Here is a 23,160-nt window from a genome sequence, read left to right as displayed (position 1 = left end):
TTATTCTCTGAGAAAATTGTTTCCTTCCTCTCCACCTCAGCTCCCCACCCCCTCAAAGAACAAGATTACATTATTACAAATGAGAAAAATGTTTATTAAGGAAACAATTTAACAATTTTCCCTAGCAGAACTTGACAGACTAGGCACAACCTGAAGACAATTACAGTTTCAGTCATTAACACACTACAGGGTGCTTATTCTACAACTGAAAAGTTGCTGAAGTTTGTGACATGCCACTATAAATGTAAGTATTATTAAAAATTACAAATTGTTTGGTGATTATTTTGATAACCTCTTGAGCAGCAGCTCCTGCAAGGAAAAAGGAGAAAGGTTTGAAAAAGGTAAATTTAAAAAATTATATAAATATAAAAATACTCAATTCTGTTAAGAAAACCTTTCCTTTCCAAAACCAAAGATGTTTAACAGTAATCCAAAACAGACATAACTTACTGAGTCATATCAAAACAAGGGACTATAAGCTTTTATAACTAGGTTATTAAAGGAAATAAAAATTTTGTTCTATACATTTACACCTTGAAATATTATGCCATAGTTTAAAAGAAAGAAGCTTTTTAAATTACGGTGGTTTAAAAATATTGGCCGGAGAAGACAATGGCACCCCACTCCAGTACTCTTGCCTGGAGAATCCCATGGACAGAGGAGCCTGGTAGGCTGCAGTCCATGGGGTCGCTAGGAGTTGGACACGACTGAGTGACTTCACTTTCACTTTTCCCTTTCATACACTGGAGAAGGAAATGGCAACCCACTCCAGTATTCTTGCCTGGAGAATCCCGGGGACGGCGGAGCCTGGTGGGCTGCCGTCTATGGGGTCGCACAGAGTCGGACACGACTGAAGCGACTTAGCAGCAGCAGCAGCAAAAATATTGGCAAAATATATTATGCAAGAAAAAGTCAAACAGTATTATGAATTACTGCATTTTTTTAAAAGGCTTTTTTAAAGACAGAAAAGATTCTCAAAGGATACTCTTCTGTTGCATTTGAATTTTACCCTGTGCATAATTTATAATAAAAAGGGGTTAAAGGAATATTTGTAATTTGGAAAAGATCTATATTAAAAACCGCTAGACTGCTATACTCAGTCTGAGTATATAGAGATAGTAACAAGTTTTAAAGTTACTATTCAAAACCTGGCTTCCCAGGTGCCTGCAAAGCAGGAGACACAGTAAACTTGGGTTCCACCCCTGGGTCAGGAAGATGTCCTGGACAAGTAAATGGCAACCCGATCCAATATTATTGCCTGGAAAATTCTATGGACAGAGGAGCCTGGCAGGCTATAGTCCATGGTGTCACAAAGAGTCAAACACGACTGAGTACGCATGCACATTCAAAACAAAACAATAGAAAACAAAGAACAACAAAAAACAACTAAGGAAACCATTTTTCATCTTTTATAATCAAGCTTCTGCTTTCACATTCATTCATTCAATAAAATCAGACTCTGCTCTGTACCAGATACCGTCCTAGGCACTAGGGATACAGCAGGGAACAAAAGACAAAAATCCTTGTCCTCGTGGATCTTACTTTTTAGTAGTGAGGGAGAGAGAATTTACAAACAAGTAAAATGTCAAGTGACTAAGAGCTAAGGAGAAAAAGCAAAGGGTGGGGTGGATATGAGTGCAAGAGGAGGGACTATTTTAAATCAGGGAATCAGAAATGGCCTCACAAAGAATATAATATTTAAACAAAGACCCCAAAGAAGTGACTTGTACAGAATAATAATAGGATGCATGTGTTGTAGACCAAAGGCATGTACTCCAAAATTTGTATGTTAAAGCCTTAGCCCTCATTGTGTCCATATTTGGAGATAGTCTTTGGGAGGTAATTAGGTAACTAAGGTCATGGGGAGGGGCCTTCTAAGAAGAGACACTAGAGAGCTTGTGTTCCACCCACCCTCACCTTTCTGCACAGACAGGTTATGGCACACAGCAAGATGGTGACTGCCTACAAGCCATGAAGAGACGAAGAGAGGCCCCACCAGAAATCAATTACACTGGCCCTGATCTCAAACTTCCAGCCTCCAAGGAGTCTTATGAAAGGGAAGGTGTTGTTGAGTTGGGTTATGAAAAACAGGTCAATTTTCGACATGGAAGAAATAGGGAGATTTAGGGCAAATGGGTCCAGAGAGGGGTAAAGATTCAAGGAGCAGGAAATCAAAGGGCATGTCTAGGGGGAAAGCAAGTAACTTAAAAAAAACAAGGAAAGAAAGTCTGGTTAAAACCAGAACACAGAATGAGGGACTCTGGATTTGTTTTCTGAGGACTACTATAGTGTATATGTGTGTACTGGCAGGTCAGGTTAGTTAAGTGAGAGAAACAATCAGAGCTATGCCTTAGAAAGATTAATTACACTTCAGGACAGCAGTGGGAGAGATGGAAAGCAGGGAAACCACCTGTGCTACACTGACCTCCCTAGTTAAAACAGCTAGGAAAACAAAACCTCACAACTGTACTATGTAACAACAGGTGACAGTCTTCTCGTCTCTGGAACTTACCCCCTAAGAATGCAGCAATGGTGTGTGGTTCAGCAGCTCCGTATCGGCAACTACAGGAAAGGATGGAGACAGGAACACAGATTAGCCATATGACACAACAGTATTGTCTCATATTCCCTAACAAAAAATACTCACAATTCATGGACATAGTCATCTTTCACCATTACAGATAATCCATATTCTTGAAGGAAGCCAGTGAGACAAGACTTCAACTTTCCTATATCTTCTTCAACTTGATAGTTAGACACCCCTAAAACATATATATATATAAATTAATTTTCATTGAAATAAATACATGATTCAAAATTGTTGACTGCCTCTTCTATTTAATCCAGTTTTAGCTGTTTAGTCAAAACTATAAATCTGAAATAAGAACAAAAATAATGGAAAGTATGAGACCAGTATTTGCAACTATCACAAACCTGTAACAATCAAAGAAACCATCTAAAAACCTATTAAAAATTTGAGTTTGACAAATCTGCTTTGTTCAGTGCTCTATACCCAGTATCTAGAAGACTATCTGACACACAGTTGGCGCTCAATAATTGTTTGATAGAACTGAATGAATGAGAAAGTAATGTCCTATATATATATACAAACACACACCCTTTATAAAAATTCTGGTGTTTATTACCCTTTCCAGGAGATTAAATGAAACTAAGGACATAAAGCTATAATAATAAGTAACACTTATGGAGCATTAATAGACGCTGGACATTGTTTTAAATACCATCTGTATATTACTTCATTTAATCCTCACAACAACCCTGTGAAATAGACACTATTATTATCTTCATTTTACAGATGGGAAAACTGAGGCACAGAGAGATCAGGTTATTTGCCTAAGTTACTTAGCTCGTAAGTAGCAAAACTGCAATATGAGCCCAGGCAGTTCTTAATGATCATACTATGATGTCTCCAAAAGGAAGCTGTTATTATTACTACTGGAAGGAAAAATGTAATTGCCATAATATCCAGGTACTGTTAAATCCCTCTGGTTTAGTTTTTAACCCCTCTAGTTTAAAAACTATCACTATTCCTTGTCCTCAAAATAGTAGCATCTACCCTTTATTTTTCCAGTAGTCATGTATGGATGTGAGAGTTGGACTGTGAAGAAAGCTGAGCGCCGAAGAATTGATGCTTTTGAACTGTGGTGTTGGAGAAGACTCTTGAGAGTCCCTTGGACTGCAAGGAGATCCAACCAGTCCATCCTAAAGGAGATCAGTCCTGGGTGTTCATTGGAAGGACTGATGTTGAAGCTGAAACTCCAATACTTTGGCCACCTCATGTGAAGAGTTGACTCATTGGAAAAGACCCTTATGCTGGGAAGGATTGGGGGCAGGAGAAGGGGACAACAAAGGATGAGATGGCTGGATGGCATCACCAATTCGATGGACATGAGTTTGGGTAAACTCCAGGAGTTGGTGATGGACAGGGAGGACTGGTGTGCTACGATTCATGGGGTCGCAAAGAGTCGGCCATAACTGAGCCACTGAACTGAACTGAACCCTTTATTAAGTACTTATAAAAAGCTAGGCAGTGTGTTAAGTGATTTTCATACATCATGTACCTAACCCTAACAATCTAACAGAGTAGTTACTATTATCACCATTCCATACTGAGAGAACTGAGACTTGGAAGGAAATAGTGACTCACTCAAGATCAAGACAAGAAGTGATTTGAACCTAGATTTAACTCCAAAGTCTGTGCTCTATGTAATAGCTAATTTCCCAAGATGGCTCCCCAATGAACACCTCTTCATGCCCTCACGTGGTCCCCCTTCCACTCTTAATCTAAGCTGACTCTGTGAAGCCAATAGGACATAAGTGATGCTCTGTGACTTCCAAAGCCAAGTCATAAAAAGCCTTGTGCCATTGACCTGGGTCTTTTGGAATTGTTAACTCTGGGGAAGGCAGCCACTATGTAAGAAATCTCAAACTGCCATGCTAAATGGAAGCCCCAGTGAGCCACAGGGTGAGAGATGCCTCAGCAGCCCCCAGCAGTTCCAGATATCCTGGCTGAAGTGCCACACATGTGAGTGAAGACGTTTTCTTGGATGACTCCAGCCCCAAGTATCCTGCACCTCCATTCTTGGATGACTCCAGCCCTAAGCATCATGCATCTCCATGGGATCCCCTTTCCCCAGTAAGAACTATCTAACTGAGCCCAGCCAATCCTCAAAGTCACAGACACAATAATGGATTGTTTTAAACTACTAAATTTGAGGATGGTCTGTTACGCAGAAGATAACAAAAAATACATTCTAAGCAAACAATACAAATAAAGCAGTATATTTATTTGGTGTTTTATTCTTTTTCCTTTTCTAGTAAGCTTGCTCATTAAGATTATAACTTGTTGGGTATACTACATCAGTTGGGGCAACAGGCTTCATGACACACCCAGAATGTGCTACTATGCAATAATCTTGCACAATTAAAACTATCATCTTAATAAAGATGTCCTGGACAACTGAAGACCTTTGAGCATATGCCAATTCCCCAATTACTACATTTATAGATAACAAAAAATAGATACTGAGCAAAGAAACATTTCAGAGTTTTGAGTTCAGAAGTCACTGGCATACTTCTTGTGATTTTCCCATTCTACCAAATCAAACTCAGTGTGAATCTTAGAAGTCAACTATAGAAACTAGCAGGAAAAAGTTTTATCCTATATGCAACCAACCAACAGTCCCCTGTAATAGTTCAGAATCAAATACTGTTTGCAGTTGGTTACACTTGGCCTCACTGAGATGAACCATGTATAAACTGTTTACAGAGTGAATTCAAGCACCGTACTACTGTAAATACCCCAAGAACCCTTTAAGATTTCATTCCATTTAAGTATTTATTTAAGATTTTATTGGGAACTCCCTGGCAGTCCAATGGTTAGGATTAGGAGCTTTCACTGCTCTGGCCTGGGTTCAATCCCTGGTTGGGGAACTAAGATCCCGCAAGCCATGCTGTGAAGCCAAAAAAAATATTTTCACTGTATTTGATAATTTAATTGCCATCCTTACCTGGATATCTACCATGCTGTTTATGAAATCTATCAACAGCCCGTAACATTAAGTATAATACTATCTCACTATCTGGATTGTCCATGCTGGAAACTGAAAGAAAAAACATTTCAGTATAATTTGGGTAATTCATGATTTAAAAACAAGGAAAAACCGAATTTACTATATACTCAAGTTTCAGAATACAAGGTAATTCTATCACAAAATATAAATATTTTCTGACAATAAAATAGAAAATGATACATAATCGTAAAATAAAGGGAAATATATTATTAAAATAAAACCCAGTGGTATTATGGATAGTTAGTTATGGTCACATAATCTCTAATAAAGTAGTAAAATCCTAAATTTAGCTCTTCTACACATAACACAACTTACTCAGTGACCTAAATATGATTATATATATATACATTAAGTTTTATAGGCTTCGCTGGTGGCTCAGATGGTAAAGAATCCACCTGCAATGTGGGAGACCTGGGTTCAATCCCTGGGTTGGGAAGACCCCCTGGAGGAGGGTGAGGCAACCCACTCCATTATTCTGGCCTGGAGAATCGCCATGGCAGAGGAGTCTGGTGGTCTACAGTTCATGGAGTGGCAAAGAGTCAGACACGACTGAGCGACTAAGCACCACAGAGCACACTGAGTTTTATATTTTGAAATTACAACCACTTGGACAGGCTTATAGAATAACATTTAGAGTATAAATATTTATATTATCTTTTATATTATCACCATACACTCTATTATACATACTGTTATACTGTATGTATAAAATATCCTATCTTTAAAGTTAATTAATAACCTAGCATCAAAATGTTATTACTCACTAATTTCATCCTTGTTAATTGTATCCAAGCTGTATTCTTCAGCTAAGGATCGACATCTCACCACTCGAAGAAATGCTGAATTGCTGCCTGAACACAGGGAAGGCATGATGGAAGTAAATGGTTAAGATACACTAATATCCTGATTAAGAACAGAAAATTTTGTGTATCCTCTTTACAGACATAGAAATATGAAGAAGTGGCTCTAATGGTTAGCAGAAATGGCACTACAACACAAGCCATCTTAAATTCATGTTCTTGGCATTACAATCAGTTCAGCACTGAGTACATGGGTGACGGCACTTGTCTTGAGCCTCAGTTTTCATTTGTAAAACAGAAATGTATTTTTTAACTTTGAATTGTTCTGTGGATCAGAATTGCAACTGTATAAAGTATATACCTAGCAGAAAGCCTGACAGGGCTCAATGAATAGTAATTTTTATTATTATTCTGGATAAGCAGTCCTGAAGGAGAGTGGTATATATACTGTGCTCTGTGTATATGTTAAGGCTTTAAAAACAAAAAACTTTGTATTATGGGAATTTTCAAACATATTCCAGTAGAGAGACCAAAATAATAGCCAAATACCTTCAAATACTCTCAAATACCCAATATCTAGCTTTTAATCTGGTATCATATAATGTAGTAGAACAAACACTAAAGGCATAAACGAGGTGCAAGATTAGTAGTGGAATAAAACATTAAACCTAAGCCTAAACAAACATTGCTGAAGAATCTTAAAATGGATAATTTGGATACATATATTTTAAGAATGGGTAACATACAAAACATGCTTTTCCAGAAACGAGAGGTCATAGCTACAGGGAAAAACTCTCAGATGGCATATGAAACAGACTTTATTATTCTTAAACTCTTAAATACTCTGGGCTTACTCAAGAGTTACCAAAAAGACCCCAGGAGCCTAGCCACTGAAACTAAATGGCAAAATTCCTAATTCTATCACAGTCTGATCAAATACTGATCAAAACTAGTATTTAAACCAATCTTGTCAATGTACATGTGACTCAAGACTTCATAACCAAACTCTTCAGATAAGACTTTTCCAAGTTATTTAAAATCAGTAAGCCGAAAACAATTCTGCACTACTGATAATTTTCAATGTATTGATACAGATATGGTATGTCTCTGACCAGTCTTAGAATACCTTCTCCTTTCATTAGGAGAGAGAGAAAAAAACCTTACCCAATAATTACCTATATCGATACCACTGAGACCACAGAAAAATTTTAATTTCAACCATTTAAAATTGCTGGGAACAATTCCCATGTCACATTTTTTATCAAACAAAATAAGGAAATTTAAGTCAAGGTGACTTACAGAGTAATTTTAATTCTTTCTCTGAAATGGACTCTGGTGCCTGTAAAGAGATAAATGCAGATTTTGCTCCAGTGTAAAAGAAGATCAACAGAGGGTGCAGCACAAAGCCGTCACTATGACAGGCCTTCTCATTACGCAGGCAAGTGAAAGACCCTCTGCAGAAGGTCTGAGCCAGTGCCACACCCTCTCTCTGAGCCCTTCCTGGCTGGGTTTATGCAATGCAATCCGGCCCATGTGGAGCTGTACTGTCTGTCAAAGGCACTGTGCCCAGCAGCTTACCTGGCCTATAGACTGAAGCAATTTGGCAACATGATTACCCACAGCAGCAGCATCTTTCTTTGCTTTTTCTCGGTAACTGGAAAAGACCAACAAAAAGCTACTATTAACAAATATTTAAATTGCCAGATTTAAATATCACCATGAAGCAAACAAAAAAATGTCTTTCCCTTTCATGAAAAAAATACTGATCTGGCAACGTTATGAAATGTGACAATGACATGGAAATGCTACCAGTAGCACCTATTAGTGATTGGTGATCGACTCTAGGACTTCACTAATACCTAGGCCCTCTGAGTAATTAACAGCACCTAACTTAAAACCTGCCCTCCTGGAGAAGTCCATGATCCATGCTTCTCTGACCAGGACCTAACGAAATATGCTGCAAAAGAACATGCTTAAGCTCCCTCGTGGCTCAGATGATAAAGAGTCTGCCTGCAATGCAGGAGACCTGGGTTCATCCCCGGGTTGGGAAGATACCCTGGAGAAGGGAATGGCAATCCACTCCAGTATTCTTGCCTAGGGAATTCCATGGATGGAGGAGCCTGGCAGGCTATCGTCCATGGGGTCACAAAAGTTGGACATGACTGAGCATCTTCACTTTCACTTTTTCAATCTCCTTGAAGTCGAGTCCAAGGAAAGTTAAACCCTTCAAAACCAGCCATCTAACAAATCCACGTAAAACTTGAGATGGTCACCCTCTAGAGATGATCAGTGTTAAGCTGATCACCTCTGATATGAGGTCATACTTCTTTCTCTCAACTGACTTTTCCCAAGTTTTCAGTAGTTGAACTTTAAGGCTAGGGCAACAAAGATTTGTTAAGAGAATGACTGAGATGAAGAGTACAATCCGTCTATGGACTAGAGACCTTCTCTGTGTGACATTATCTGGCCCTTGAAGAAGCCCGGCCAGGGGCCCTGCATTTATCTGCAGCATGCCCAAAGATACACAAGGGTAATATCTATTGAGACCCATCCTTATGACAGTCTATCTGGGTTCAGGCTAATGGATAGCACATGTCCGTCTATTGTCATGAACTCTTTAAATTATGAAACATTAATGACAAAAAATTTATCAAAAACTAAAGTCCTGAAAGCTTTAAATTACAGATAAAAGAGTATAGAGCCGTGGTTATGAGTCCAGATCTTGGTTTCATGAATTCAAATCCTGGTTTTACCATTTACCAGTTGTCCTGCCCTGAATAAATTACCTCTTCTATGCGTTAGTTTCCTCACCTGTAAAAGTGGGACAATAGCAGTATCTCTTTCATAGGATTTTTGTGACTATTAAATTAGTTAATACATAGAACAGTTCAGAGCACAGAGTTAAGTGTTCAAATGTTAGGGTTTATCTTAAAATATGAAAGAAAAAGTCTGATGCCCAGAAAGTAAGTGGGAACTCTCTATACTTTCTGCCCAATTTTGCTGTGAACCTAAAATTATTCTTAAAAATAAAATAAAATTTTAAAAACATCTGCCCTCTAAGTTTTTTAGCTTATTTTTAAAGCAATGAGATTATAACAAACTTACATTTGATTTCTGGTAGACTAATAAAACATGTTCCTCTCTAATATAAACAGATTAATTTTTCTCTTACATAGCTTGAAGACAGGTGACTTACACATTTTGAAGTTTTATATATTTGCCTGAATCTGCAATCATATCAGGAATTGTGCCTCGAACAGGTAGATTTCCTTGACCCTCTTTGGCAACAAATTCCTTTAAGGCACGAGCTAAAATCCAAAATGTCGGAGTCTAAAAAAAAAAAAAAAAAATTAATATTAAGTGACATCTCAATTTGACCTGAAGGTTAAGGGACACTAATTTTACTTTTTTGTTGTTACCTGTTTGGTGATATTTATGCAGCGATCATCATTAAATATATCTTCAATACTGCTTGGGATCTAATAAAGGAACACAAAACATTTACCTATACTAAGAATTTCCACACCTTTATTTTCACTGTAATCTTCCAAACAAGTTCAAATGCAAACTTCTGATTTGTTTGGACTTTTATTCAGTATTATCACCAGATGGAGATTTGTTGGGGAAAGAGAGAATGGAAGAAAAGTCCCCTCCTGCCCATCCCTGTTAGCATTTAAAGACTGACCTATTTTCTTACATCATATATGGAGTAAAGAAGGAGCCTAAGTAAATCTTTTTATAGTTATATTTGAAGACAGAATGAAAAAAACAAACATTAATCCCAAGCTAGATTTGTAATCCTTCATGTTTTTTCAGCTTGTAAAAAATCTGAAACCCCTATACCCTAACTAGTGATGGTGGAAGGAGATAAGCACTCTGAAAAAAACAAGATAGTTAAATTAAGAACTTTTAGTGCAAGCAAGAACATCATACGTTATAAAATCTATAGAAATTGTAGGCTTTGGTTCTACTGTTATGTGGAAAAAGAAATTTCTTACTGGTAACTCCTAACTGGTCTCTCTGCTTCCACTCCCAGTCCTCTAGAGTCTTTTGTCCTCAAAAGAGCCAGAATAACTTTTTTAGAAATATAAATCAGGTCACTTCATTCCTCTGCTTTAAACACTTCAGTGGCCTGCATTGCCTTTATGATGGGGCCCTTTCTGCCTCTCCAAACTTAAATTCCTCCCACCACTTTCCCCCTTGTTCGCTTCATTCCAATCACAGAGGCTTTCACACCCATCCTTAAACAAACGCCAGGCGTCATCCCACTTCTAGGCCTTTGCACTTGTGCTTCCTCAGCCTGAAAAGCTCTTCTTCCAGACCTCTGCATGTCACACTTTACTTAGGCTTCTGCTTCAACACATCTCCCTCAAAGTCTCCTGGTCCCTCCCGATCCCAGCCCTCCTCCTTCCCCTCATGCTGTACCCCTTTGTTCTGCTCTAATTTTGTTCACAGCACCTAGTACATTTGTCTGTTTGCTTAGCTCACTGTCCCCCAACCACAGAACCTTGTTTGTTTTTTTTCAATTGGGGTAAATTATACACTCAGTGAAATGCACAAATCTTAAATGACAATTTGATGCTTTCTTGTAACTGCTACTGCTACTGCTGCTAAGTCGCTTCAGTCGTGTCCGACTCTGTGCGACCCCACAGACGGCAGCCCACCAGGCTCCGCCATCCCTGGGATTCTCCAGGCAAGAATACTGGAGTGGGTTGCCATTTCCTTCTCCAGTGCAACTACACATATACTTTTAACCATCACTCCAATTGAGACATTAGAAAATTTCTATCACCCCAGAAAACTGTGTGATTCACAGAGCACATACTTTTAATCACTCAGCAACACTACTTCACTGTCTCCAGAAAGTTTGTAATGACACCTTAAGTGCTTTCCTGAAAGGTAGCGTTTTTTTGCTGTTTTAAACTATAAGAAAATTCTAACTTAAACTACTAATTGTGTTATTCCAAAGTTCCCCCAAAACTTCACTGGTCAGACTTCAATAATAAAGTCCTTCAAGTAATTTTTAAGGTGTATGATGTCATTAAGAACATCTTCCAATGTATTCAAATAATTACTGTTAAGAGCAAATGCAAAAAAATAAAATAAAAGCAAATGCAGAGTAAGATTTAACTTTTCAGGCAACACTATTTGGACCAGCAAAATACCACCTTCATTATATAATTCCTACCCCTAAACCCTTACTACTCACAAATCATGTACTTCAAACAATTAATTTATGTACATCACTGCATAAATATTATATGCTGAAGCACTGACATCCATTTTAACAAGGACAATACAGAATCTAATAAAAGAATATTAAAGCTGTATTATAATATTAATATCTAACCAACGATATAATTTAAGAAATATTAAATTAAACCCAAAATCAACTATTTCACCTATGAGGACTTCAGAAAACACCTTTCACTGGTGAATAGTTCAGTAGCGCTTAATACCTGAGTTGTATTTAGTGCTGTATTCACATTTTTAATAGCTTCTTCAAAATTCTCTTCATCTTCTGGAGCCCCATTTTCATTCTTTAAAATTCCTATTAAAATAGAAACTGATTAGCAAAGAACAGCCCTTTTCTTTTCATTCCTTCTCTTTCCTCAACATTAAGGAAATAACCTTGTCAGATTCAGAAGGGAGGATTGGATATTGAACCTTAAGAAGAAATATAGCTAATCATTAGTCATTCTTAAAATTATACAAGGAGTGGTTCCTTAACCTCCCCTGAGGAAAATAAAATAAAAGCTCACGATGGCATCATCCAACAAAAGTGCTGACAGAAATCCAATAAACATTAGCTTCAAGCAATCTTTTTAAACTTTATACGAGGTTTAATCAAATCCCAAATTACCTTGTCTAATCAAATCTCTGAAGTCTTCTTTTTCTTTATACGTTTTAGGTATTCGTCCATTGGTCTAAATTGGGTTAAATAAATTTAAATATAGTTGTAAAAACTCAAGATATGGAAATTAAAAGTCCAGTTTCCCCCCATTTTCCCATCCACGTGAGATTGCATCAGCAAAATCGATACCTCAGTGAAACCAGCTGACTTGATAGAAAACAAAAAGTGTAGGCCATTTCTCTACATTCATTCCTCACTGCCAGTTTCAGAATGACATTTGTTCAAATTTCATTTTGTTAATAAAAATGTCAGTATCAAAAGAGAAAATGCTAGATTCAAACTGAAAAATACCCACCTTTCCTATAACCTCATAAGGAAAAAATATCAGTCTCCCATCCCCTCCAATGAAATTCTTTAAGCTGAAAAAATGAAGTCACATATGGAATGTCCTTTCTCAAGAAAGGACATACTGGGACTTCCCTGCTGGTCCAGAGGTTAAGAATCCACCTTCCAATGCAGGGGATGTGTGTTCGATCCCTGGTCAGGGAACTAAGATCTCACATGCCGTGGGACAACTAAGCCCATACCACAACTAGAGAAGCCTGTGAGCAAGCAACAAGAATGCCCGTGTGCCAACAAAGATCCCACGTGCCACAGCTAAGGCCCAACACAGTCAAATAAATAAATAAATCTTAGAAAAAGAGAAAGAAAGAAAGGACATACTTCACTATACCACTGTGCTAAGTATTTAGCTACGATCACAATCCATGGAGTGTGGCTATGGTCCTAAATATGAAACAATCAAAGAAAATACCAGTATTAGTTAACATGTCACTACACCACATCATTTTCAACAAATTCAACAATATTTTACTCAATTATTCCACCATGTTTGCATCTCTAAGTATATGTGGAATAATGAATAGAGGAAAAATGAGCTGGGTTAATAAAAATTGCTTAACAAAGCTTTTCGAGGCAGTGTCCAATTTAATCCTAGTAAGGCAGGTATATACTACGACTGTCCCCTTTTACCATTCAGAAAACAGTCTCAGAGACTGTCACTCAGAAATAAAGCTCAAGTAGAGCTTCCCTGATAGCTCAGTTGGTAAAGAATCCGCCTGCAATGCAGGAGACCCTGGTTCGATTCCTGGGTTGGCAAGATCCCCTGGAGAAGGGGTAGGCTACCCGCCCCAGTATTCTTCAGCTTCCGTTGTGGCTCAGCTGGTAAAGAATCCACCTGCAATGCAAGAGACCTGGGTTCGATTCCTGGTTTGGGAAGATCCCCTGGAGAAGGGTAAGGCTACCCACTCCAGTATTCTGGCCTAGAGAATTCCATGGACTGTATAGTCCATGGGGTCGCAAAGAGTCAGACACAACTAAGCAACTTTCACTTTCACATCTTGATTTCAGACACCAGTCCTAGACTAAGGACAAGGGATCTTTTCTGTGTTTGCTGATGAACCAAATACCTGCATTTTAATTAATGTGTAGGTAGGAAAATACATATATATGCCTTAAATTACATGGCCTGTTATAAATATCATTATTTCTATAATGAAATATGCAGTTGCCTTGGTAATTCTCAAACTCTAAAAATAAGTTTAAACAAGAGTCAATTTCAACAAACACCCACCCCACATTCAAACTATTTTAAAAAGTACATCTCTTTGTTTGGGAAAAAAGAACCATGAAGAGGGCTTCTGGTATATGTCAGTGTCCAATCCCGTGGTTAGGACTGCATGCTTCCACTGCAGGGACACAGGTTCAATCCTTGGTCAGAGAACTAAGATCCTATGTGCTGCAAGGCAGGCAAACACACACACGCACACACAAAGTCCAATTTCTTGACCTGAGTGTTGATTATACAGATATGTTCAGTTAATGTACTTTTCTTCAATAAAAAAGTTTTTAAATTTGGGGGGAAGATAGATTTATTTAAAATAAATCAGGTACAATGTTGTTACTGTGTGACCTGTGTGACCTGGATGAGGTTTATATTTTCTCACTTTGTAATTCAAAAACCTTAGGTTAAAAAAAAAAGTTTCTAGTATACTTATAAATGAAAAGTCACACACACTACCAACCTTTTTTTCCATATGATCCAAATCATAAGACTGAAAATGTTCTCTCAGTTCAGGAAATGGCTTATCCAGTCGTAGATCCTCTAACGCATTATCTGGATGAGATTCTATTACTGTGAACCAAATAATCCCGAAAGATAAACTTACTTCTTTAGCAGTATTGCTGGCAACATATATATTACAGGAACTTAGAAAATCTGTAATTTTTAAATGGACATAGGGCCTACAGGTTTTTCTCATTGTTCTGTTCATTACTGAATTAAATTTACATATACATATAAACTTATATTTTACTAAATGCACAAATCATAAGTGGACTACAGTATTAATAAAAGTAAAGCCAAGATTCCTTTAGTGCAGAATTTTCCTGTTATTTTAATCAGAAAAGATGAAAATGTGTTCAGATAGCACCCAAAAACCTACCCTTCCTCCTCCTGTGGTTTTCAACAGACAGCATCACCATCTACCTATACCTCTTCCTTAGGAATGTGATGGTCTTCCTTGACTTCGAGCTTCCATGGCCCAGTTATCAGTCATTTCCCACATCCTGATGTCACTTCGTACATAGCTCTCCATATAGAAGAGTACGGGAAAGTGTGTAATTTCAGCAAGTGTTTAGAGTGAGGCTCAGTTCTGTCACTTGCTAGCTGTGTGACCTTAGGCAAATAACTTAATCTCTCTATGCCTCAGCATCCTTATCTATAAAAAGTAGATACAACAGCATCTACTTTATAAGGATTTGGAAAAGAGTAAATGAAATAACCCACACAAAGGCCAGCACACAGCTAGCAAGCTTAACCTTCGTTATCATCTCTCCCCTCTTCTTTATCCTCATAACATCTGCCCTCAGTCAGGGACGCTCTTTGTCTCTCTCTCTTTCTCAGACCTAGACCACTGAAAATCTCCTAAAAGCAATCCTTGCCTCCAACCTTTGTCCCTCCAAACCCATTCACTCCCCACTGGGCTTCAGAGTGACCCATTTAAAACAAAATGTTTACCTTATCACTCTTCTCACAACTCTTAAATGACCCAGCCCCACTGCCAAAAGCTTATCCCCAAAAGCCACTCCCGAGCTTCCCAAGCAGACGTGATGATGACTATCACTGTACTAACAGACGACCTGGCTCACAGCAATGCGTGAGTCCTGAGTGAAAATCTTATGATGATTTAAGATCAAAATTGTGTAAGTAAGGGACTTGAGTTGATGCAAGTCTGCGTTTGAATGACCTCAGTCTCCTACTAACACGGTTTCCTTGAAACAGTAGTCAAATGCCTTGATTGTTGTGTGCAATTACACCTGAACTGGGGGAGCCTGAGGCCTGTATAAGAACAGAATAGAAAACTGGTGGGGAAAAGGTAGTGTAACCTCTCCGTATCAGTGTGACCCACATACCTTGGCTCTTGCCTGTGCCAGCCATATATGCCCTATGTAGGTTAAGAGGCAAAAAAAAGTACTTGCATAGCTGCCAGGCCTCCTAATAACATGAAGAAGCTGTACCTATTTTATCTCCTGCTTTGTATCCTTCTATAATGCTTAGTAAAGGAAATAGGAAGATTAAAGCCTACTGATTCTGATTAGCACTTTGAACCTGTAACCAAAGTTGTGCTGCTATAAATTAACTTTGTGATTTCAAACTGCCTTTCTAAATTATCAAGTTCCTAAAATTATAGCTAAAACAACCAACAGGAAGCCCCATATGTGCAACAATTTTACCTGGATGTTCTTTTATAACGATCCTCATATAACCAACTAGTCCGTATGTCCTACAGATCAAAAGAGGGATTTGGGAATTCCAGAGGACATGTGCTAAACGTAGTAATGTACTGTAAAAGAAGGCATAATAGACAAGAACATAAGCAAATGGATATATGTCCAACATGAAAATGCCTTAGAATGAAGCAACTTCCTTACTAAATAATAAATGCAAAGATATATCTATTGCATTCATATAAACAGCATATTTACATAAAGATAGGCTGAAAAGCAAGCAAGTCCACAAGGCAGCAGTTTCAAAGTAAGTATATTTTTTGGACTAGAGAGATATGAAAGCCTTGTCTTTTGTATTAGGGAGAATGTTACTGAAAAATGTTTCTATAATAAAGAAGAAAATATTTATAAAACCTATTTATCTTCCCCCAGGCACTCCCTATAATTAATTCTGGGTTTTTTTCCACTAAAAAAATTACCAATGTTCAATTTAACTGTTCTAAGTTTCACATCTTAGTGTTTTTCTCTTCCCTATCTTTTTAATGCTGGAGATTTTAATTAGACCACTTCTAATTAAAGGTTTCTACGGAATTGAAGAATTTAAAAGACCATAGACTCTGCAGAGAAAACAAAACTATGCAAATCTAATAAGAGGTTAAAATAAAAACAAATTAACTTAAAAATTTACCTTTCAGAAAGCTGAGTTGCAACCACAATGGTAAACCTACAGAAAAATGAAGGATCATTGTCTAGAAGGTTTTCTGGACTCTAAATAGGACAGGGGAAAGAAAATCCAACAATTTCACAATCATATTAAACACGACAGAAACGGTTAAGCTTTTTTAGAACAAGTGAGGCAAATGATAGACTCCAATGTTAAAATAATTCAACTTTCAACATAAAAATACAAAGATTAAAAATTCTAAATTCCTAGGGCTCTGAATTACTAAAAAATTATATTTCTGTACAGAAATAATAACGTATATACATATATACCTCTTCCACAAAACTCCCAGAGACATCGTTATTTAATTCTTGTAAGAATTCCATGGCAGCTTCAGCTCGGTTCTTTAAAAAACAAAGCATTTGACTTCAATTAGAAAAAAATTTGGTTAAAATGTAACCCCCTAATTTACAGATCAGGCAAACAGACTGTAAAACAACCCAAATTCCATGCATAGATATGAAAAGTCTGCTTTTCATAGTGTTTAAAAACTGAGACTAAGCCATAATATTATTTAAAACAGAGGTAAACCATCATTATTCAGAATTCTTACATGACTACATGATTTGCACTCTACTTTTCTGATTAGGCAAATGACCAGAAAACTCTGGGTAGCAGGCAGGGATATTCTAAGTCATGTTTAGACTTATGCTAACCTTCCACATTTACAATCCTGTACAAGAGAGGTCAGTCATTAAGGAAACTACAGACATAATACTATATAATACATTATGTAGTACATAATACTACACTAAGTTGACTGATATGGTTCTGTAAGATTTTTAATATGCAATACAAAAATAATACACATTCTAACTCTTGGTAAAAAATCTTAACCAAAATACCCCAACTTCTGACCATTAACATTACTCAGTATTTAGCTTTAATACAGGATACAATATAAAACTTCTAAGTACTTAAACTACCAAGCACATAAATCTTTATAAGATCAGAAAGAAATGAGATAACTTTTTTCTCAGAGAAATAATAAGATCTTTTTAAAAAACAGGTTATAATGATTTTAACACAATTTAACAGTTAACCTCTTTCAAAGTAAAGCTTTTCAAGCAATCAAAACACAGTGACATCACTAGGTGTTCAAATACAACTATATTCTATTACAAATTGATTTGTTTACCTTGCCAATACTGCTTCTCTGAAGGAAAAAACTAAAATAGAATAAAAAAAATTTTTAATGGCTTCTTTGACTATAAAGGGAAGGTTATGTGTAATACCCGGTACACTTCATTCATAGTTTAAAACAAACTATATTTTAATTTTAGACTGTTACAGACTTCCTAGAGGAAGAAAGCTGAGTGAAAACTTATAACCAAAGACAGGCTAATAAATCAATGTTTCCCAAAGTGTGTGCCATAGAATATGAATTTCATAGCATTTCAAATGTTGAAATGCTCTGAGAGAAAAGGGTTCCCTGGCTTTAAAAAGTCGGGGAAACACCATGCATTATATCCTCTCTTAGAAATTAATAGTATACATAATACACAATATTAAAATCTTATACTAAGGAAATACTTTATAATTTGACCATGGAATCCATATGTCCATTTAACAGCTATAAATGTTCCCTAGAACCAAAGTTCCACAGACCCGCCCTTGGGAAATGCCAGACTGAGCAGTCTGCTCTTGCAGGCAACTCTAACAGATTTATTCGGGCTTCCTCCCACACATATCCTTATCACGTCCCGAGGCCCAGATCTGAGTCTGCTTCTCAGAGTCAGCGTACTCTACCCAAAGAAAGGATAACCAAGCTCAATATGAACCAAAATCTGATTTCCCTTGTATTTACTCATTGTTGTTGATCTTTGACAAATATGAGAGAACCCAGACTCCAAGTTCCTGAAAAGGGAAGCTTGAAATCCAAATTCGGGAATGCCCTGACAGTCTATATATGATCATCTTTAAAGAATGATATACAAGCCAACTTTAAAATGGCATTTTTATAGAGATAATATAGTATAGAAAGAGACATACCTGGACCAAGCTTAGAAGACACCACAAATAAGAGGCAGTTTTTATTATTCTTATAATCCCAAAATATAATTACTGTTAATTACATACTAATACCTAGGAATCAATGCAAGGACTTAGGAAGGATACAGATTTCACAAATTAAGGAATAATGACTACTCTTTGCATTAATAACAACGATAAAGACAGTAATGATGGCTATCTTTTACTAACAGCCTGTTTGCCAGACACCTTGCTAGCACTTTACCTATATTAACTCACTCCATCCTTGCCGTAATCCTAAACACAGAGTTGACTTGACTTTCCACCTGAAAGTCAAGTCACCCTGACTGAAGAGGTGAAGTTGGGATTTAGGCCTTGCTCTCCCATGACAACACACTGCCTTCCCTAATGCATGTATTTGAAAAGAACAGAACATACTTATTTCCAGCATCTTCTCCGCTGACCTGATTTCCATCAATAATTGTAAATGAACCAATACCTGGGAAACAAAACAGAGTCCGTCAAGAACATGTTTCTAGTTAAAAATCTTAAAGAAGTAAATTTACAGCCACAAAACTATCATACCTGGTAGCACCAAATTTTTAAGGATTTCAGTTCCTGTGGCTGTTGCGTTTATTAGGCAAACATGAGCAGATTCTAGAGCCTCCTGGCCGTGATCACCCCACAACCTACAAAAGAAGACACAAATTTAACATTTTAAAAACTTCCATGAAAATACAACTTTATTTGAATGGTGATCGTTAAAGTGTTCTTGCATCGAATAACTGATGTGACCAGCATGGCACACGCGTGAGACAGGAACAGCAGGAGAATCACAGCAGGGAATCACACAGCTGAGTAACCTGAGACTTAGACAGCTTGAGTCTGTCGTGGTTTAACGGGGGGGTGGGGGGGGGTGGGGGGGGTGTTCAAATTAGAACTAGACACTTGGGTCTTTCAGCTCTTAGTCCATTACCCTTTTTAAGTCAGATAACTTCCAGACAGAAAGTCTTTATATTCATTAACATTAGAGAAGTACCTTAGCTTTAAAACCTATTATTTTCTATTATTATTAAAACCTATTATTCTCAGAAGGCTGAGTGCCAAAGAATTGATGCTTTTGAACTGTGGTGTTGGAGAAGACTCTTGAGTGTCTCTTGGACTGCAAGGAGATCAAACCAGTCAATCCTAAAGAAAATCAATCCTGAATGTTCACTGGAAGGGCTGATGCTGAAGCTGAAGCTCCAATACTTTGGCCACCTGTAAAGAGCCAACTCATTAGAAAAGACCTTGATGCTGGGAAAGATTGAAGGCAGGAGGAGAAGGGGACGACAGAGAATGAGATGGTTGGATGGCATCACCAACTCAATGGACATGAGTTTGAGCAAGCTCCGGGAGATGGTGAAGGACAGAGAAGCCTAGTGTGCTGCAGTCCATGGGGTCGCAAAGAGTCAGACACGACTGAGTGACTGAACAAGAACATTCTCTATTTTGGGTTTCCCAGGTGGCTCAATGGGTAAACAATATGCCTGCAGGGCAGGAGACTCAGGAGACACGGGTTTGATCCCTGGGTCGCAAAGATTCCCTGGAAGAGTACATGGCAACCCACTCCAGTATTCTTGCCTGGAGAATCCCATGGACAGAGGAGCCTGGAGGGTTACAGTCCACAGGGTCACAGAGTCGGACACAACTGAAGCAACTGAGCACACATGCATCTTCTATTTTATTTCTCCTTAAGCTATAGGGATCCAGTGTAATTTAAGATCTTGACATAATACTGATCCACCATGACATTTTCAAAAGTGAGAAAAGCTTTACCAAGAAAACTGAAGTACCATCTGAAAAGCCTTCACACTGACTTCTACAGGAGGGCTTTAAAATGTTATTCCCAACTCTAACAGCATGACTCGTAAATGCATACATTAACAAACAGAAAGATGTAATAAGGATCAGAAATGTGTTATAACCTGAAATATATGTTACATCTTGTCACACCAGCATATCATTAACAGGGCAAGATATGTGATCAAACAAGCATCATGACAGCCGGGCTAACATGGCTATCTTTGCCCAGAAAGCCTAATGTATCTATTCTTGTCAGTATAGGAAATACAGAGGAAACCCAAATTATTAGAAAAATGTCATAGCCTGGAGGACTGAGAGACTTTAAGCTGCTTCCTGCCCGTTGTCTAAAGCAGATCCTCTCCTATTATGTAGCCTGTACGTCCTCCAGAGCAAATCACAACTGTAACGGCCTCATCTGGTGTTTTATTTGCTGAATATCCATCTCTCCATTCCACTCTAAGTTCCATAAGTGCACAAACCACTCCCTACGTTCACCACTGAAGCCCCAGTGCTTGATACAGTGCCTTGCCCAGGATAAATAATCATTGAATAGCTGTCAAATGCATGGAGGATGAGTCTAGAAGAACCAGATAGACTGGAAACCTCTGTTTTTTTCCTATGAAAGTAGGGCACACAGAAGACACTTGGCATATTTGGGTAGTTGGAGAAAGAGCCTAAGAGAATATTGGTGCATCTCTAGGTAATATGTTTCAAGAAATGGCCCAAACAAAAATCAATCCTCTCCATTCTCTTGCTGGCGAAGGAGGGCAGGGCCTGCTGACTGCTAGCTGGCGGCAGCTTACAATCTTGCTTGTAACTGCTTCCCTCTGACACTTCAAAACCAATCAACAGTTCTCACTGTTTGTTCCTTAAATGGACTGGATTGAGCAAAAACTCTCTTTTGTCACAGTTATTTAGTAATCTAAAATATTTTATCAGCGCTGTCATGTATGGTTACCTCTGCTTCAAAACACAAGGATCCCCAAGAATTTACAAGAGAACACAAGTTGGTTACAAAGTCTCTACCATCTTGCTTCTTTCCCCAGAAACTGCCCTTTCCCTTTCCCCAGGGAGCAGACAGTGCCAGCTCTGGAAAAGCCAGAAGGGCCTGAGTTTACATCCTGGTTCAAACACATGGGAGACTCAGGGCAGGTTATCAAACTTTTAAGACTCAGTTTTCCCATCTATAAAGCAGACAGAATATCTGCCTTCAAGACTGCTCTCAGAATTGAGTGCATAAAGACCCTAACACAGTACTAAGCCAGAGGTGCAAAGGAGTTCCGGTTCTTAGGGACATACTGTAACTTCTGGCTTGTGGGTCTTCAGAACGGCGAGGGGCCAAACAGTTGTGCAATTTCTGCTGCCTTTAGTGGTGGTTTAGTCTCTAAGTCATGTCCGACTCTTTTGTGACCCCAGAGACGACAGCCCGACAGGTTCCTCTGTCCATGGGATTTCCCAGGCAAGAATACTGGAGTGGGTTGTCATTTCCTTCTCCAGGAGATCTTCCCAATGCAGGGATGAAAAGCCGTGTCTCCTGCATTGTAGATGGTCTCCTGTATTGCAGGTGAATGTTTTACGGCTGAGCCACCATGGAAGCCCTTTAAACACATAGAAAATGCTCAATAAATAAGGAATGGGGAGTGTTAGGAGAAAAGGCATGGGAGAGGAAGTAGTCAAGGACTAGCCTGATGGACCTAGTCCATTGGACCTGCTGTCCATTAAGTAGATATCCATTTGTCCATTAGCCACATGTGGATACTGGGCACTAGAAATAAGGCTACTCCAATTTGAGATGCGCCAGAAGTGTAAAAAGTTGGATTCTGAGAACAGAATGAAAAAATCGTAAAATATCTCTAATAACTTTTTATACAGATTATGCGTTGAAATAGTAATATTTTGCACATACTGGGTTAAATAAAATAAACTGAATTATTAACATTATTTCCACCTGTTTCTTTTTCCTTTTTTAATGTGACTACAAATATAAATATTATGTATTATATACATATACACACACATATAACTACATATGTGGTTCACATGAGACTGGCATTGTATTTCTACTGGACAGCGCCGGCTTAGAACAATACCTAACATTCGGTGCTGCCCTCGGCGGCCGAGATGGGGTAGTCCTGAGCCCCTCCTTCTTCAAAACCAGGAGCACAGCGAGGCGGAACCGGCAGCCGCCGCGGTGACCCGGCGGACGCTGGGGGCGGTGCACCTCGACCTGCACACCGCGTGGCGAGCGGGCGGGCGCGCCCCTCAGGGAAGGCGAGTGCCGGCCCCCGAGAAGCACCGGGGCCCCAGGCCGGAACCCTGAGCACAGGACGCACGGCCCGGCCCAGCCCGGCGGGAGGCCCGAGAGAGGCCCAACCGCGCCGCCCGCTCGCTTAGGCCCGGCCCGGACGCAGAGGAACCCGCTGGCCCGCCCGAATCGGTGAGCCCTGGCTCACCTCAGCTGCCGGTCGTACTTCTGCTCCTTAAGCAGCTTCCCCGGCTGCGCCATGGCCGCGCCCGCCCCACGGAGAACCGCCGGGCCACTACCGAAAACTGCCACCACCTCCGCGAGCGCGCAGGCGCACT

The 23,160-nt window shown here is 38.8% G+C and overlaps 1 protein-coding gene across 8 annotated transcripts; it reads right to left on the bottom strand.

The window, feature by feature from the left end:
- Positions 1 to 73: 73 nt before the first annotated feature.
- On the bottom strand, positions 74 to 23,160 carry NAE1 (NEDD8 activating enzyme E1 subunit 1). 8 transcript variants are annotated; one of them, XR_014060304.1, is made up of 20 exons: positions 23,031 to 23,160; positions 19,318 to 19,421; positions 19,171 to 19,231; positions 17,900 to 17,930; positions 17,034 to 17,105; positions 16,726 to 16,805; positions 16,044 to 16,153; positions 14,333 to 14,442; positions 12,972 to 13,034; positions 12,258 to 12,321; positions 11,854 to 11,945; positions 9,814 to 9,873; positions 9,591 to 9,724; positions 7,973 to 8,048; positions 7,694 to 7,733; positions 6,359 to 6,445; positions 5,502 to 5,624; positions 2,648 to 2,825; positions 2,513 to 2,562; positions 74 to 309 (listed from the first exon to the last, which is right to left on the bottom strand). XR_014060304.1 is itself a non-coding variant. In XM_081513294.1 (20 exons), the coding sequence occupies exons 5-20, from the start codon at positions 17,085 to 17,087 to the stop codon at positions 200 to 202; spliced, it is 1,338 nt and encodes a 445-aa protein (XP_081369420.1). In that variant the 5' UTR covers positions 17,088 to 17,105; positions 17,900 to 17,930; positions 19,171 to 19,231; positions 19,318 to 19,421; positions 22,668 to 23,160; the 3' UTR covers positions 74 to 199. The 8 variants fall into 8 exon arrangements, 7 of the variants coding, with proteins under 7 accessions (XP_081369420.1, XP_081369416.1, XP_081369414.1 ...); XM_081513294.1 differs by having other exon boundaries at positions 2,648 to 2,762; positions 5,532 to 5,624; positions 22,668 to 23,160; XM_081513290.1 differs by having other exon boundaries at positions 2,648 to 2,762; positions 5,532 to 5,624; positions 19,171 to 19,233; positions 19,311 to 19,421.

The sequence above is a fragment of the Giraffa tippelskirchi genome, chromosome 7 (assembly GCF_054371585.1).
Source record: "Giraffa tippelskirchi isolate mGirTip1 chromosome 7, T2T-mGirTip1v1.2.pri, whole genome shotgun sequence".
In the NCBI taxonomy this organism is placed as follows: Eukaryota; Metazoa; Chordata; class Mammalia; order Artiodactyla; family Giraffidae; genus Giraffa; species Giraffa tippelskirchi.
Note: the sequence above shows the minus strand (reverse complement) of the source record. Positions and strands in the feature narration are given on the sequence as shown.